Source organism: Euprymna scolopes, chromosome 36 (assembly GCF_053919585.1).
Source record: "Euprymna scolopes isolate OS-2025 chromosome 36, ASM5391958v1, whole genome shotgun sequence".
Lineage (NCBI taxonomy): Eukaryota > Metazoa > Mollusca > Cephalopoda > Sepiida > Sepiolidae > Euprymna > Euprymna scolopes.
In genome coordinates this window covers 50,537,235-50,556,128 of record NC_136517.1, presented here as the reverse complement: position 1 = coordinate 50,556,128, position 18,894 = coordinate 50,537,235, and the positions used below count along the sequence as shown (strand labels likewise).

At 34.9% G+C, this 18,894-nt stretch overlaps 1 protein-coding gene across 1 annotated transcript in view; it reads right to left on the bottom strand.

The window, feature by feature from the left end:
• Positions 1 to 18,894, bottom strand: part of LOC145260469 (cysteine-rich venom protein latisemin-like) — a 63,643-nt gene that overhangs the window by 16,074 nt on the left and 28,675 nt on the right. Inside the window, exons 8-10 of the mRNA XM_080118557.1 lie at positions 11,910 to 11,995; positions 8,998 to 9,062; positions 3,962 to 4,063 (exon numbers count right to left, since the gene is read on the bottom strand). Coding sequence (XP_079974683.1) covers positions 3,962 to 4,063; positions 8,998 to 9,062; positions 11,910 to 11,995 — 253 coding nt within the window. The remainder of the gene's footprint in view (positions 1 to 3,961; positions 4,064 to 8,997; positions 9,063 to 11,909; positions 11,996 to 18,894) is intronic.

Here is an 18,894-nt window from a genome sequence, read left to right as displayed (position 1 = left end):
TAGTTCTATTTTCAATAAAAACTCAATAAGGATTTCTTATTCAACAATGCCTAATTTAGCACAAAGAATATTAACATCTAATAACAAAAAAATTAAATCATCCCAAAAAATCCTTTTCACAATTAAACCCAAAACTAACTGTACTTGTAATAACAAACATCTTTGCCCACTCAATAATAATTGCATCGATAAATATGTTATATATTCATACACAATTACTGAGCTCCCACGCAATTATCCTATAACAGACACTAATATTTTATCTTCAAGTTATCCTTCTTCCCATCCTCCATCTGATATAGTTATTAATCCAATATACCACTCGAGAAGCCCCTCCATCTACAATCATGCAACTAGCAATAATAATAATGATAATAATAATAATATTAATGAGAATAATAATATTTCTCCTAACAGCCATCCTAACACTAACAACACTCATTATCCCCTCCAAAACAATCGTCGTACAATCATTGTCCCACTCTTTGTTGAAAACAACAAAATTAAAACTATTTAACTCATACGAATCAGAAAATTAATATTAATTTCAGACCTCGAGATTTTACTAACGTACATACATATATCGGCGCTACTTCAACATTAATTAAGAAAAGAATATCAACCCACATTTCTTCTTTTAACAACCATAATTCCAATAATAACCAAGGAAGTTCTCTATTTTAATTAAAAAACTTAATTCTAATAATACACCCTTCTTAATCAAATGGACTATAACAAAAAAGTTAAGTCTTATACTCCAGGCTTTAAGTCATGTCGCATCTGCACAGCGGAAGATATAACTGTAATTACTTTCCCTCAATAAATTCTAAAAGCGAACTGATCTCTTTCTGTAAACATAAGTCCGAATTTAATCATGATAATTTTGAAATTACATAGTTATTACTTTAACCTTTCAGATATATAATTTTTCTTTAACATTATCGTTTTTTCTACATCCTTTCCTAATAATATATAACTTAATAATCCTTTATTTTAATTCTTTTGTTTGGCCGGTTTTTATCTGCAATTTCCGTTTTAGTAGTGTTTAAATATTCCTATCTATCAAATATATCAATCTACCTATTCATATCCTGTATGTATATTTTACTTATATTTTACTATATGCATTTACTTACATACTTACTTGCTTTATCCGGAATTTGCAGATACCGGCCATCCTCTCCCCTTAAATTTCTTTTTTCATTTAGTGGCTTTTAATAACTCCTGCTGATATTTTCTTAAGTAATAACCTGTACATTTGAGTTGACCTCTTTTTTTGGTCTATATTTTTGGTGCCTTTTAACGTCATCTTGTCTGAGTCATTTTGACATTTTCTTTTCTGTTTTATATTTAATTCAATCACCATTCAACCTTTTTTCCTCTTCTTCACTCACTTTTCTTAATTACACTTTGTCTCGACAGCCGAGTTTAACGCATATCTTATTGTTCTTCTAATAATATTATTGGAATTCTTTCCCATTTTTCTTTGTACCTATACGTGAATTATTCAACAGATTTCGGCCTTTTGGATTATTTTGGGCCATCTTCCAATTACGCGATTTCCTTGGATTTTACTTGTGCGAATGGAAATTTAACTAATTTTCTTGAATTTACATTTTTTATTTTACCGTCATTGGATACTTTACCTTTGACCAGAGTTTCTTAATGCTGCAATATTTTAAGTTATAAATTTATTATATTTTTTTTTACTAAAATATCCTGTCCTTTTCTTTTTCAGTTTTAACAACTAGTCCTTTACTTTTCCATGTTTAAGCTTAACCATATTAATTTTCATGCTCGCATTTTCCTGTTGTAATATATATATATATATATATATATATATATATATATATATATATATATATATATATATATATATATATATATATATATAGGCCCATTTAAGAGTTTAAAGTTGGGCTCTCTAATTAGCTAATTGAGAAAAATCTATCAACTTTCGTACTAATGTGATATTCCAACTTCGTGTCATTTAATACTCTCTCTGGCTGTTTACTGTGTATGCCCGCCAACATGGCATTTATAAATACTTAATTCCCTTCAACTCTTTTGTTTGTTGCTGATAGCCTGGAGGAAAAATGCTGGCTTACAAAGCCAAGGATGGCTTTGGGATTGGGTTCGGATTTCGCGAGCAGCAGTAATGATCATTTCCTACACTGATGATTACATAAGCATGAAACACTAGTGCATGTTTCTAAAATTAAGTCTCCTGTTGTTTTAACTCGAAAAGTTAAAGAACTACGAAGATGGGAGTGGTACGATTAAAACAACGATATTTTGTGCTCCAGAATTTATTTTTCTATATAATCACCACCATTCTGAATGCACGTTTGCCAGGAATTCAATGATGCATCTCTGCTTCTGATCGACGTCCATGGCAGAGTTTGGTATTTTAGAGTCTCACACCGTCAATCTCTGCACTTGAGAGATGAAACTTCCAGGTAATGAATCTATATGTAAGTTCATAAAGCAATTTGCAATCTCCTCTGATCCATTCGAGCAGAATAAAAAGAAATAGGACACATTATTTTTTAAACGTTTCTCGTAAGTCTTAAAAATGAATTGTTAATATTTATTTAGAAAAATGGATGTTCCAAGTTCGAATCCAGTCGGTTCCATTTCTGGATGTTGGCAACCTTTACGTGGTCCATCATGTAAGTATTAGAATAAATCAAGGAACCCATACTCATTCATACTATTCAACAATCGTAGAAGTTGTTTGCATGGAAACTAAGAAGCCAATCTGCTTGCCCGTCGGTTTTCCTCCAACTCTACTTTGAATCCAGCAAAACACTTCCTCCCAGATTTTCCTTTGTGGGTAAAAACCGCACTAGATGTTCTGGAAATCATCTTTTCTCAACCATAAAAGCATATAGACCTGATTTCATCCCGGTTGTACTATTAAAAAAAATGCTTCACTAAGATTGCTCCAGTTCTCCCCAAACTTTTCAACAACTGCCTTAACGAATCTTATTTTCCTGGCTGCTAGAAAACTGCTTCTGTGGTACCAGAATTCTGGCGAAAGAACTGATCTATTAATTTATCGCCCCATTAGTCTCCTTCCACTTTTGCCCAAATATTTGAGTCCTTAATTAAGTTCTAGTCCACCACCTCGCAGCTGCTAAACTTCTGTTTGACCAAAAGTGTGGATTTAGGCAAGCCCGTTCTGTTGCAGATATCTGTAATCTCTGAATGTATATACCATGCACTGGATAAAGCAGGGGAAACTAGGGCAGTAACCCTAGATATATCTAAGGCCATGGACAGAGTATGGCACGATGGTCTTCTCAGGAAAATCAGATCATATGGTATTACTGAACGCATTCTTAACATAATTAAATCCTTAGTCAAGAGAAGAATCCAGGTTGTCCTCGATGGTCGTACATCAAAACAATACGATAAAAATGCGAGTGTGCCTCAGAGGTTGATCCTTGGATCATTATTGTTCCTGATATTCATAAAATTGTCTCCGAGATGGGAATATTTGCGGATGACATGTGACAGATACGAGGGGAAAGCGAATGGACACATATCCAAGGCAATGGCAGAAACTCCAGTCTGTAAAGGAATGGGAACAAAATAGATGGTAACATTCAATCGACGCCATGTTAATTTCTCCTTTTATTATATTTTGGTCATTTTTAACATACAAATTAAATTTCGTCCGTTTTATAGAATGTCTATTTACATGCGATTTAAACCCTGATCCTTTCTCTTCAATATAAAGTAAAAATTAAGGTACACGAATTTTATTAGTTTTTTTACTTGTACTTTTGTTTTTGTTATGGGTATCGACAATTAGTGACATATATCTATATTCATGCGTCATATCACCTGCAAACCAATTCGCAACAAAGGGGAGGGGGGTGAGTATAGGCTTATTCATTTTACTGTTTGCGTTTGACTTTGAAAAAAAAGACAATATTCTATAGAAGATAATTACTGTCGCACATGGGTCCGGAAATTTGTGGCGAATCTTCGCAGATGCAATCGCACGAGTCAGTTTCGAATCGTCCTTCATTCTTGCAGACTTTACCCTTACAATCTGTAAGTAAAAATAAAAAGAAATGATTAACAGAATCCAATCGAATGTGAAGAACATTTACACGCCATATATTCAGCACAATGAAACTTGAATACGTGTTAATATCGGCATTGCTTTTGAAGAATTTACAAAGAAAAATTATATAAACTGTTGTTTGTTTTTTTTTTGTTGTTTGTTTGTTTGTTTGTTTGTTTTTTGTTTTGTTTTGCAATTCATTCTACAAAAAATAAAAATTAAAAGAGAAAACAGTGCTTGGACCATGAAATAAATCTACTCAAATAGCCATTTTTACGTACTTATATAGCCAGTTTTATGTAATTATATAGCCATCTTTTATGTATTATATAGCTATTTTTTGCGTACTTATATAGCTATATTTTGTATTTATATAGCCATTTTGATATACTAATGTAGCTATTTTTACGTAATTATATAGCCATTTTTACGTAATTATATTGGTATTTTACGTTCTTTCATTGTCATTTTTACGTAATCATACAGCCATTTTACGTAATTATACAGCTATTTTTACGTAATTATACAGCTATTTTACACATATAGCAATTTATACGTAATTATATAGCCGTTTTTACGTAATTATATAGCCATATATATAGCTATTTTTACGTATTTATATAGCCATTTTTATGTACTTATGTAGCTATTTTTAGGTACTTATATAGCTATTTTGTATTATACTTTACTTTCTTCTCATACTGCTCTGCTTAAAAACTCATGAAGCATCAATTAAATGTGAGATATTACGTTTCTGCATTTTTTATATAAAGATTGTCTATTTGTATTATTTGGATTCTTTGGACTGTTGTCCTCCTATCGAGTGTCATTTTTACAACATTTCGACTGGAGAAAGGACTTGCGGGATCGTGGAAAAAATACTTGGTATAAAAAATTCAATTGTAAGTCACACTCTTCTGGGGGTTAAAGGTTCAATCCTCAATGCGTGTGCCACTCAAATATTACAACTGCGAATTACTTATGACTTCCGATAGAACGAGAACATGCTGCAGACCATGGATTCCGTTCGAAATTCCGCGCAGATTCCCGAATTCGAAAAGATACACCTGAAGAAAGTCGGAGGTTAGACCGACCGAAAAGTTATAAAAATCACAGTCATGATGAGCACAATAGTCCGAAGAACCCAAATAATATGTCACATATTACTGGTGCTACTGTGGTATAATCTCTGGCCTTCGTAGGGTCATTTTGGACGAGAATTTTGTCTAGGGATATGGTCAAGATTTTTTTTTATTACTTGGGGGTCACCACTTAGCAAAGCCCGAAGGCCACTCAAGGATAAGTGTTAAAACGTACGCTGACAATTAATATAAACTGTCTTAAATTAATTTTATTTATTGCGGATAATTATCCTCATCTTTTATTAGTTGTATTACGACGTTTCGGCCAACTATTCCTCTGGCCTTCGTCAGGTGGTAATATTACTTGGCCAAAACGTGGTAAGACAAAACTACGGATGGCAGTAATTGCTGAGAATGCAGTCAGAAGATTCAGAGTTCCTATCCGTTACGATTACCACCTGACGAAGGCCAGAGGAATAGTTGGCCGAAACGTCGTAATACAACTAATAAAATATGAGGATAATAGTCCGCAATAAATAAAATTAATAAATAATACTCATCTCAATGAATTCCAATTAAAATAATAATGCCTATAAATGTTGTGTTATGGCAAAGGAAGAAAATGACGTGTATTAGACGGTTATGCATGCATATTAAAATGGAAATAAACTCAACATCGCGGAATATTAGGGTCACCAGCTAGCAAGTGCTAACTTAACATGATCAGCGTTTTGTAAATGAAAAATAAAGGAAAATATAAACTAAATAACAAATATAAACTAAATGACAAATATAAACTAAATAACAAAGCATTTATAAGTTTACAAGACAATAAAAGCCATGTTTTAGTCAGAAATGTTCATTTGTGAAAATTTACGCAAACTCGTGTTTTGGCAAGCAAATGTTGAGTGAATATCAGACACGAGGGTTAAGTATGTGTGTATCTGTATATTTGCTAGTGTAGATGTGCGTGTGTAATTAATAGGTGGTGTGGAACTCTGTGTGTGGTCTACCGTTGTTCTGTTAGTAAGGAAGGGGTTACAAATTGTTTCTGTTAGCTTAACTCTCGCTAGTATGTAAGAATATGTGTGCGAGATGAAGTGCGTTTGAAGTGTTCCTTTTTGTTCTGCTCCCACTCTGACCAAAGATGAGGAAGTTGGTATGGTTGCGATCCTATTCAAAGTGCACTGAGATGGATCTCCAGAGATTTCGTTGATCATGTCATTGACTTTATAATGGTTAATTACTTTGATAAAGGATTGCTGGATTTTAGATTTAAAATAATTTTCAATGGTTGAAAAATGTTGAGTGAACACTTTCCAGTGCAAATTCTACCTGTTTTTCGAAGCGAAGAGGGTAGCGAATCCCAACGAAGCGGAAAGAAAAAAGAGGGTGAATATTGAAGCTATTCGCTTTTTGGCGTTCGTTCGATCTTATCATACTATTTAGTTACATCTAGATTATTTTTTAAATCGGGTGTGGTCTAAAATGTAATTAAATAAATTGATTACGTGGTGAAAGGAACAAAGTAACGTACACAAACAGGTGTGCCTCTCTTTCTCTCTCTCTCTCTCTTTCTCTCTCTCTCTCTCTCTCTCTCTCCTGTCGGATGGCGGAATGAGGGACGGAAAGAGAAAGAAAAAATCTTCATTTGTAGAAGGCTCGGTTATATACATGTGGTATTGATTTGCAATAAGAGGACAGAAACCGTTATGAAAGGGCCGCGTTAAAAGCACAACGGCAGTTCCTGTTTCGACAGCAGAAAGAGAGAGAGAGAGAGAGAGAGAACGGACGGTGGAATGTACCAGTTGAATTTACTCGTGGAAAAGCAGGAATTTGAAATATTTTTTCTTCATTTAATTTTCCTTTTCTCTTCCATTTCATATGGATACATTTTATTGAACATTGTTTTTCTTTCTGGACATATTTATTTTGTAGAGGAAAACCAGGAGTGAAAACGTCTTACTTTACTGAATACACGTAATACCAACGTATTTTATTACATGGGTTTTCTGGAAAATATGGGGAAATACTCGTAATTTGATACTCTGCATTTTATTTACGAATTCACCGTCAACTTACCCCTAAACGAGGGAGGTGGGGTTACTGCAGAAGGTTGAAGGTTATATCGGCTGAAATGGTGCGAGAATAACATCCAAGATAAGGACAGTTATCCAAAAAACTCAAATAATTTGAATCATAAATGCTTATCTACAACGGAATATAAAGAATTCAGAATTTTTACTCCCGATTCTATTATTTTTAAATATTTAGTCCTGATTAATATTTCATTCGTCGTGTGAAATATTGGCTCCATGCGCCAGTAAGTAGAGATTATATTAACTAGTATAAATTTCGGCGAGGATTACATAGTACAGGTCAGAATAACCTTCTGGAAAAAGAAATAGACCCACCTGCAGCTAGTGTGATTGAGACCGGGGTTCAAAGGTTAGCTCTCTAGAGAAAACGCGCTAGAAATGCACATGTCGAATGATATGACATAGAAATGAACTCATATGTTCGGGGGACAGAACAGAGTTTCTAGTCAGTTAAGAGTCTGGAAGCGAAACAGAAGCAACACGCGTTTGAAAATGTAGAGAGAATCTAAACGGATGTCGCCCGGATATCTGCCGTCTGCGTCTCTTAATCCCCAGGTATAAGAACAAGTACGAAATGATTTTGTAGCCTAAGTAGTCTTTCCCCCATCGTGAACAAACCTTCTCTCTTCAATAAAACCTGATAATCAACAAATCTCCATTGTGTTTCCATGCAGGAGTAGATTCGTCTTGAGTTAAACAAGGGGTAAGGTCACGCATAGAAAAGCGATGATTGGAGAATAAAGGCCAGTGACCATGTATGTATGTAAAAAGACTTTGTTTTGTTGATTGTTTCTTGATGAGAAAACCGCATATGTACAGCCTACGCATTCGAATACTGACAAAATTAGTATCGTAAGAAAGAGCCATCTCTCGGACGACAAATATCTAAAAAGAATTGCCAAAAAGATTAATTCTTTGACTCTCAACTGGGCCATTTTTTGCAAGGAGGGGTCAGTTTTTGTGTCGACATTTTTGCAAAGTTGCAAAGCTATTCACACCTCGCGATCTCAACCTACGTTTTACAAGCGTTATTTTGAAGGCCTATAATTTTGTAAGTACACCGTGAGCGAGACAGCTAGAACGTTTAATACCCTTTTCCTTTTTCATTTTACAGGTTCGAGCCTGGCTAATGCGACTAATTTTTTTTTTTTTTTTTTTTTTTTGCGCTCGCACAAAATCTCACGGGTATTTATTTTTTTTTTTTTTAGTGAGTTGGTTGCTCAATAGTCTTACTATACCGCCTCTTCACACCCGGGCAATGCTGGGTTCTCATTCTAGTCATATATAAATGTGGTTGTATTTCGATTCTGGACAAGGAATAACAAGTGCCAACGATTGTGCTTATGCAAGGAAAGCTTTTGCTATATAGATGAATAGAAGCTGTTTATGGACACTAAAGAAAAGGAAAATTATTCATATTATTCGGATTATTTGATTCTCATCTCAAGTGTTATTTTCACAACGTTTCGGTCGATGTCACCTCCGACCTTCTTCAAGTGTATCTTGTCGGAAATCTTTCTGTCGAACTCTGGACAGAACGACTCCTGGATTTTCGAGTTTAACAGAAGGATTTCGAGTTTGACAGAAGGATTCATGTCAAGAAGGTCGACGGTTACATCGATCAAAATGTTATGAACATGAAACTCAGTATGAGAACAGTAGTCCAAATAATATAAATAATACGAACAATCAATCCTCATCTCAAAAATTTAAAGACGTAAAGGAAAACGAAATTTACCTTTCAAAGGAGACGGCTTGTCACACTTTTCATACGGCTGATTAATTGTTCCAGTAATGTTTCCACTGCAAATATTGGAAGAAAAATAAAGCATACAAAGGTTGTTAAAAAAGTCGCGGCAAAATTACTTCAAAACAAGCAATGACGTAGTAATTGTCTGTATTTTTTAGATGAGTTGTTTTCATTGATTGAGATTGTCGGACTGACTTCCTCATCTTGGTTGTTATTGTCACAACGTTTCGGCCGTTTTGCCCTCCGGCCTTCGTCAGGTGAACGGTTTGTTAGGAGTCTCGAACCCAACGTAATAATAATAAAGGGTTGGGTTCGAGACTCCTAACAAACCGTTCACCTGACGAAGGCCGGAGGGCAAAACGGCCGAAACGTTGTGACAATAACAACCAAGATAAGGAAGTCAGTCCGACAATCTCAATCAAGCAATGACGTAGTATTTTTTTCTTTTTAATAATGAGCCACTACTTATTAGGATTAAAGCAACTCGAGAATAAGGGATAATGAGATAGGTGGATTTTCAGTGTGTTAATAACGAACACTATGATACGATGAACGCAGTTTGAGTTTGGTTGGGGTTTTTTATTGCATGCCAACCATTTTCGAGTTATTTAATGTCGAATGCAGTCATTTTAGAGGAAAAAGGGGGTTTTATTTTTCAAGTTATTTATATGTTCAAATATTTATTCATGGTGTTTAGTTCGGTTGCTTTGTAGAGAAATATCGTTTTGGTTTTGGGTTTGCAGAACACGATTTAGTCTTACAATGGTAAAGGAAACAACGATGACCTTAATGTCTGGTACATTTAAAACAGGGAGCCGATATCTTCCTATAACCTGCTTTGGTAACACCAGGATACAAAGCTGCCAACCCTTTGAAAAAAAAATATATAGTAAGATTTTAAACGATTAAAAGAGTGATTTAGGCAAAAGAGAGATATTTAAAATCATTTGGATGATAAGTTAAACACACACAAAAAAATTGTCTAGGTAGGTAGAAAGGTAACTAATCTTGGCTTTGGTAACATTTAAATGCTCGTTTCGTCTTTCATACATCAAACATGATAGACACAGAAGAAACCGATTATGACTTTTAAAAGCTAAATGAAAGGTCCATTAACTTATCCAGCCCATAATAGTCATGAGACTATTATGGGTTGGATAATGAAAGAAAGGTCCATTAACTTATCCAACCCATAATAGTCATCAGACTGCGATTCAAAGTTGCCAACTCTTAAACAAAACTAGTAAAGTTTTAAACAATTAAAAGAGTGTTTTAGACAAAGGCGAGATTATTAAAACTTGTTTGGAGGATAATTAAATCCAGACAAATAGCAAATAATTATTTATTATCCTTTTTAAATTGTCTTGTGTATAACGTAGTTTGACTTGGTTTTGATATTGCAACTCTCCTATTATGTCGTTGATTATTACGTTGCATGCACCGAAATTTATAATCATATCAGTTCTAAGGAAAAAAAAGAAGAAAGAGTTTGTTTTTTTTAAATTTATTTATCTACTAATGAATCAACACTTATTAAGACTTAAAAGTTACTCGAGGATAAACATTAACGAGATACATAAATCCGGAGTTAAATGACGACGAATATTAAGAGAGGATTGAAAATGATTAATGGAACTAACAAAGTTTTATTACTTATGGGAATGGTTTATAACAAATATTTGTCGACATGGTATTTAAAAACGACCATGTTGTTATCTGCAGGGAAACAGTCCCGTTGTAATGTGTTCCATAGATGAAAATTTCTGGAAAAGAAATGTCATTAATGGAATTTCCTTTTGATGTTAGGAACACGGAGGAAGCAATGATAGTTTTTTCTTAAGTTGTTGTTTTTTTTTTTGTTGTTGTTGTAGTAAAATAAGAGTTGTTGCTTTTACTGGTAGCAAATTGGAAGATCTTCTCAACAAATGTATAATTGTCCTTTCGCATGCTACCAAATGAGAAGTTCATCTTAACAACTACAAAAGAAACTATTACTTATATAGTTACGAAGTGCCTTCAATAGTTTCCAGACTTTTTTCGTACTAGCATTTAAAATTATTGTAGATGCCTGAAAATTCAGTATGTTATTGCTATATATCATGAGATGACTGGCCAATAGTTATGATTCTAGGTTCAAACAAACAGCTACATCAGGAATTGGAATACAACCTACTAAAGTCTGATTGTCACAGCTGGTGAATTTCAAAAATACAACCTGCACGTGAGGACACTTTAGAAGAATGATATGTAATAGAATTTTGTTTTAAACATGGAAAAAATGCCACGGAAACATATGGAATGATTCAGACCATCTTGCATGAATCCAGTATTAGCTTTTAGTGGCATAAGGAAGAGAGGGAGTCTGTTAGGGATGATGAGAGGTGTGGGAGGAGTAAGGAAGTCTGAACATCAGAGTTAATTGGTCAAATAAAAAAGTTAGTGTTTATAGAGACAATAAGTGCACAGTTTGATGTCAGTGTTGGAACTGTACTCACAATTATTCGTGAGAAACTGAAAACGTGGAAGATTTGTACAAAGTTTGTCCCAAGGGTGCTCCATCCTCGTCACAAACTAGTTGACCAAGATAGGCATCAAGACAGTTCAGCACCAATCCTATAGTCCAGACCTTGCTCAAGGAAAACGTTTGAGTTTGTCGTTATGAAGCAATCGAGGAGATGAAAGAGGTTATGACGAGGGTTGTTGAGACGCTTACACAAGAGGCCTTCCAGAAGTTGTTGGAACGATACAAGTGCATTGCAGCCGGAGGAGATTACTTCGAAGGGGACTAGAGTTTCATGTATGTACTATCATTGAAAGTGCCCATACGAAAAAATGTCTGGAAACTTATTGAAGACATTTGGTATTTTTTTGTTTTGTTTTGATACAAAGCATATTATTACCTTGGTCCATAATTGCACACGTAGATTTTTTGAGTTGTGCATTTTGCGAAACCACAGCCAATCAAAGTGGTTGGTCCTATTATCATCTGGAAAAATAAAAACACCATTGGCAGCTGACATGATGCCAAATAAAAATATTTATGACACAGTTTAAAGTTACGATTAGATACTGATTTTCATTTCAGGCTCAAACAGCTACACGGTGAAAAGGCAAAGTGTACCTTCGGGTCATTTTTGTAAAATATGATTTGAAATTATGGAGAAATTTGTGAAATAATCTTATCCAGCAGAACTCGTCGAAATTCCATCGAATGAAAAATCTATATGTAAATATACGATAACGTGTGTGTTATTTTTGTGTGTCATGCTTACATCTTTTTTCTTCCGAATGACTGTCATTTAATTGTTATGACCTTCCATTTCTCATAATAGATTATTTTACCAAGAATTTTTCTTAGTTTTGATGGCCTTCGTCGCATAGGATAGAATTAGCTGCAAAGTTCTTTGCAAATAGTTTGGCCTTGTCTGACGCTGACGAGATGACCTCTGGTCCATTGGTAATGGTTGGGATAGAACGCACACTTCTGTTCAAGATCCTATTTGTTATTTGCCAAAACTGGTGGGATCCAAGCCACTGATCAGCTACCATGGATTTAACAGACTGGGCATATAGCTCTCTTGCATTTTTTATTACTCTTTTACAGTGATACGACGGAGTGGTCGGAGGATCCTAGAGGAGAAGGAATGGAACATGAACATAGCTCAGGGGAAGTTGAGAGAAAAAGGTCTAAGAGGCTTGCATATTGACCGGGTGAATCGGGCACACGGGTGGGTTCGCGAACAATCTGAGTGAGGTCATAAGCAATGGCAAAATCATGACAGAACCTCCCTCTCACCATCTGTCTTATTTGATTGGGTCAGCTATTCCATGTTATGGACGTTGAAGTCACCACAGATGTGGATGTTAGCCGAGGGATGTGAAGACAGTATGTGGTCTATTTTCTCAGATATGCTCTTAAAGATAGTAACTCCGCTGTTGTGGGGCCTATAGAGGGCAAATATAAATGCAGTGGTGTTAGCAAGTGCAACCCTGAACCACATATAGGGTAAATTAGGATCTTCTCTAGAGATATCCCTGCCAATACGGGAAGCCATCCTTAATGTAGGCATATATTCCATGCCCATGGCGATCTTGGGTGTCAGATTTAGCTGTTAAATTAGAGTATCCGTTAATTATGAACTCATCTAGGGAAGTGGTCGGCCCTATTCCAGTTTCACTTAGAAATAATATGTCCGGTTTCGCCTCCTGTAATTGGGTTTCAACCTCTGGAAGGTTGGAACGTAGACCCCTGATGTTGGAGAAGGAGACCTGGTAGTAGGGGTCTACGTTGGAAGATGGGGTTCTAGGTTTAATCGAGTGTTTATTCTGCAGATATTTCATGTTGAGGTTTTGGGATTTGTGGAATAGGTCGGCATACTTGGTTAGAGCAGTACAGAGAGGGAAAGTAAGAGAGAAAAAGACAGGAAAATTTTTTTTGTAGCACACGAAAAGATAAAGCCGTAACAATTACCCACTAGTATGGCATCGAGAGGCCCCACCAGAGACTACTGCATGGACCAGATCCACTCACCAAATGGCAATACAGCAGTCCCAGTACTTTGCGCCTGCTGATAGGACAGCCTCCTTAGTGGTTAATCCAAGGTTCGAGTCCCTGACTATCAGGCGGATAATGTCAGCCCAGACAAAACGTTTACCTCCAGCACCCTTACTAGTGACATGGCCACAAGGACAGACAGAGACAGAAAAATTTCCAACATCTCAGACTACTGGCCACCAAGTACTACCGACCTTTAAGCAGCTTTTTCTTCACCCTTTGTCAGAAAAATCACTCATTGAATGAGGACTGAATGACAAAATAGAAGAAGCGAGAGTTACTGGAGCTGCCGATAACACATCCAGTGTATTATCTACTCTCCATTTAAAAAAAAAGGGGGGTACTTATTTATATCTAAGTAGGGGGGGTGACTTATTTATATCTAAGTAGTAAGTCAACAATTCAGGACACTTTTGATGATAATCTCCCCTCCCATATTAATGGGTGGAAGTTTGTCGTTATCTATCGAGTTTAAATTATTAGAGTTTCATCTTATAATTAATTAAAATCCAATAATTAACTATTATCAATTTGTAAAGTCGGCTTAATATTAATTTACAATCGAGTTTAGATAATTATTCAAGGTTTTACTTTAGGAGGTTCGTTTTCATGAGTAACTGTTTCTTTGCACTGTATTATATTTCGAATGTACTTGAACATAAGGCTAACTATATTAGATGGTTTGATTTGCCAGCAAGAAGCAAGCATTTTCAATACAGGCAAGCTTGCAGTAATAGTATATATTAAGTATACTACTTAAATAAAGTCCTAAGTTTATCTACTCTATTAGAGAATAATTTCCGGCATATGGACTTGAAAGTGTCAACTGTAATGTAAAATTATATCAGAGATTGGAAACCTTTAAAAACTACCTAATGCACTTCGTTACTGATCAGAAAAGTTGATTATTGTCTGGGAAATAAAAAGTGGCCCGGCTTGGCCTTGTACGATGTTCACAATTTCCTGTAGTTTGAGCACTATTGACGGCATTGACGTTGTGCCCGTATTTGGCGTTTATAATTGTTAAATTTCCTTTAATTCTCGTGGTGGTTGATCGTGGCCGAGGGTAACATTCTTGTAAATGGAGTCAAAGGTGACTTTGTTGCTGAGTTCGAATCTCCCGACCAGTAGCAATCTTTACTTCCTGCACTGATTATGACAAAAGCATGAAACACTATTATCTGTAGGTATAAAAATATATATTTATAATGCATATCATATAATAAATACTACAATATAATATACATAACAATATTACATATAATATACATAATATAATATATATATATATATATATATATATATATATATATATATATATAGAGAGAGAGAGAGAGAGAGAGAGAGAGAGAGAGAGAGAGAGAGAGAGAAATACAAAGAGAGAACGTGTACACTGTCATAATAATGTTTTGATCTATAGTTATTGATAACTAAGATCTCATCAGGCAAAAAAACTCCCAAAATCAACACTTTGACAGGTTTTCTTTTTGCCTGATGAAATCTTAGTTATTGATAGCTATAGATCGAAACATTGCCATGAGGGTGTAACATAGTCTGTACATATCTGTATGAATGAATATTAATATATAACTAGTCCTATTTAGTATTGAACAACATTATATATATATATATATATATATATATATATATATATATATATACGTTTCCCAGTTATATTGTCACTTAGAATGTAAGAGGCTAATATTAAAATAGTCAACCATATAGGAACCAATTCGTGACCACACACACACAGACGTTCAGCTTTATATATATATATATATATATATATATATATATATATATATATATATATATATATATATATATATATATATATATATATATATATATATTCATGTTGGGACGATTAATCGGAATCAGAAACGAGAATCGGAAAAATCAGAACTTTTTGGGGTATCGGAATTGGTATCAGAAAAATTATAGTCTAATTTTCGATTTCAAACCGATTCTTTAAAATTTTAAAATAAAAAAAATGAAAGAAGCACAAATTGTTTTGTTTTTTTTAATTAGAAGTTGTTTCTTTACAACATACGAGGGGTGTGCAATAAGTAATGCCCCTGACCCATTTCCAGTTGTCTGATCTAGCTGAACTGAATCAGGTGTGAAATGGAGCCTGTTGAATGTCGAGCAGTGATCCGGTTTTTGTATTTGAAAGGACGCACACCACAGGAGACCTTTTATGAAATGAAAGAACTTATGGTGATAATGCCCCATCATATGACCTTGTAAAACGCTGGCATCATGAATTCAAACGTGGCCGGAAGTCTGTGGAAATAGCTCCCAGACCTGGTCGATCCCCTTCTGCCATTGATGAGGCATCTGTTCGTCAAATTGAGGCTGCTATTTTGGACGATCGACGCATTACTATTCGCCAAATAGCCCAAGATGTCAAGATTAGTACAGGGTCTGTAGAAACTATCATTCACGATCATTTGCATAAGCATAAGGTGTCTGCCAGATGGATTCCCAGGTTGCTCACACCATTCCAGAAGCGAGAACGTGTCGAGCGCTCGAGGATGAATTTGGAGATGTGCCAAGAAGATGAGTCAAAGTTTTTCAAAAACTGATTACACAGGATGAAACCTGGCTCCATCACTATGATCCAGAGACCAAAGCCCAGTCAATGCAGTGGAAGCACTTGGACTCACCACCTCCAAAGAAGGCAAGGGTGCAGCCCTCTGCTGGCAAGGTCATGCTCACAGTCTTTTGGGACCAGGACGGAGTAGTGATGACAGATTTCCTGGCAACGGGTACTACAATTACAGGAGCCTATTATGCTTAACTTTTGAGGAAATTAAGGGAAGCTGTCAAAATCAAGAGGCGGGTAAAGATCAGCAAAGGTACCCTCCTCCTGTAGGACAACGCTCCGGCCCACAACTCGCATGTCGCCAGATCAGAAGCACGGGTGTGTTGTTATGAAATTCTTCCCCATCCTTCCTACTCTCCTGACCTTGCACCCTCTGACGTTCACCTCTTCCCAGCCATGAAGTTGTTTTTGAAAGGAAAGTGTTTACCAGATGATGCAGCCTTGATTTCTGAAGTCACGTCGTGGTTGGAGGACCAACCTGGGGTGTTCTACAAAACCGGTCTCCAGAGCTGCATCAAACGATGAGAGAAATGTATAACTCTAGATGGTTCATATGTAGAGATAGACTAATAACTGTGCCTAATAAAACTAATAAAAGTGTCGTTGCTCTACTGCTATGGGAAGTGGGTCAGGGGCATTACTTATTGCACGCCCCTCGTAAGACTGAGAATGGATTATAAATCTCATTTACAGATTTAACATTGCGGAGTTTAATTTATTTTATTTATTGGTCATTTATTGAGATATATCTTGCCTATTGCTTTTGTAATCGTTTTACATCTATTCGCTAAAATATCTGCGCCCTCATCCGAGGTAGTTCATACGATTATTAAAAAGTTTTAAATGCTCTGAGCGGAGAAGGGTAAATTTCGTTGGCGCCAGTTGTACATTGGGGTGTTTGTCATCAGCTTTTTCTGAAATAATTAAAGTTTCATGGCACTTCTTTGGACACAATGAAATACTTCACGGCTGTGGCAATTGTTATTCCAAATATATTTGAAAACCCATTCCCTGACGTAGACTCTCCAAACCTAATTTAATTTGTTTTTATTAGTTTCTAAGCAAAGTAAATATTACTTTGTAAGCAAATTAAATATTCTAGAGTTCACTTGCCTATTCAATATCACAGATTTTAAAAAAGCTTTTTGCTCGTATTTGATAAATGGCCATATGGTGTCTATTAGAGACTTCACACTTTAATATCAAAGATTTAACATTCTTGAATTTTTTTCTGATGCTGGTTTTGTCTGATCATCACATCCTTGAAAATATTTCATGTTTCCTTATATTTTTTTTTGGCTTTTGGCAAGCTTAGATAAACACTTTTGTAGTTTTAACAAGAGTTACAATAATATCAGAGCATCTCTATTTACGCCATGAATACCAACATCAATATGAATTTAGGAAAACTCGTACCCGGAAAACTCGTACTCGGAAATCTCGTACCCGGAAAACACGTACCCGGAAAATTTGTTCATTTTTGCTAGATAGGAAAACTGGTCCATTATTGAATAAATATCGATTGAAAACACATGTTATGACCGTTCTTGAAGAAGATATTGTCTTTAAAAGAGAATACACATCCCATAATATGTTTTTAAAAAACATTTTACTTGTTGACTCTTGTTTTAAAAAAATAAAATTGATTTTTCTGTTTGTTTTCTATTTAGCTTTGTATGTTCTTAGTGGTGCAACTTATTTTGAAGAGTTTATATATATAAAAAAAAGTAATGTCGAGTGTTACTTTTGAACAAAAAATGTCCGACATGAGAGGATCACGTTTTAGGAGTCTCGATAATCACTCAAAAATAGAAAATTAAGAAAATACTGAGGTATATGTAGTTTTAAAACGACCCCCCCCCCTCTAAAAGAAAATAAATTTGTATATTTTTAGATTAATGTCCAAGATCACTGCTCAGAAAAAAATCAAGCTACCGGAAGTAGATACGGTTGATTATGTAACGAAACCGAACGGAAGACACAAAAAACGAAACCATATATTTATTTTAAAAAATTACTTTAGTTTTTAACACTTCTTGTGTTATTACGAAAAAAACAAAAAAGAAAGCATTTCTTGTATTATCAAATAATAAAACAAATATTTTATTTAAAAAAATTAATTTAGTTTTAACACTTTTTGTGTTCACGAAACAATAAAAGGCACTCGTGCAGTATGCAGACAGCGGCCATCTTTTCTTGGTGCGTTTCACTCAACTGTAGCCAGGTGGCGCTTCTCGGTAAAAAAATAAAATTAATTATCAATTTGTTGTTGACGCTTCAAAGTTGCTTTAATTCAAAAATGTTTCATTTAAATAATTTACTTGTTTGAAAAAAGTTATTTTACTTTATAAAAATCCAATGTTTCTTTCATTACAAAATTGTTTTAGTAAAATTATATCTTTTTACGCAAACTTTTAAATAAATGTTTTTACAATCATATATTGATACATTTTTGTACAATAAATATTTTGGTTTTCAAATATTTTTCTGTTCGGGAAAAAAATCTTGTTTTTACTTATTTGCCGCACTATTTCACCAAGAAGGAATTGGAGTTATTGCCTCTCAACAATAGCCGCCGTCTGCATACTGCTGAAGTGCCCCCCCCCCACCGATGACTTTTAAACAAACAAAAGAATTCTTATATTATCAAATAATACAAGAAGTGTTTTCGGTGCTTATGTATTTTTGGTACCGCGCTCTTTTTAAATAGTTTTTTTTTTTT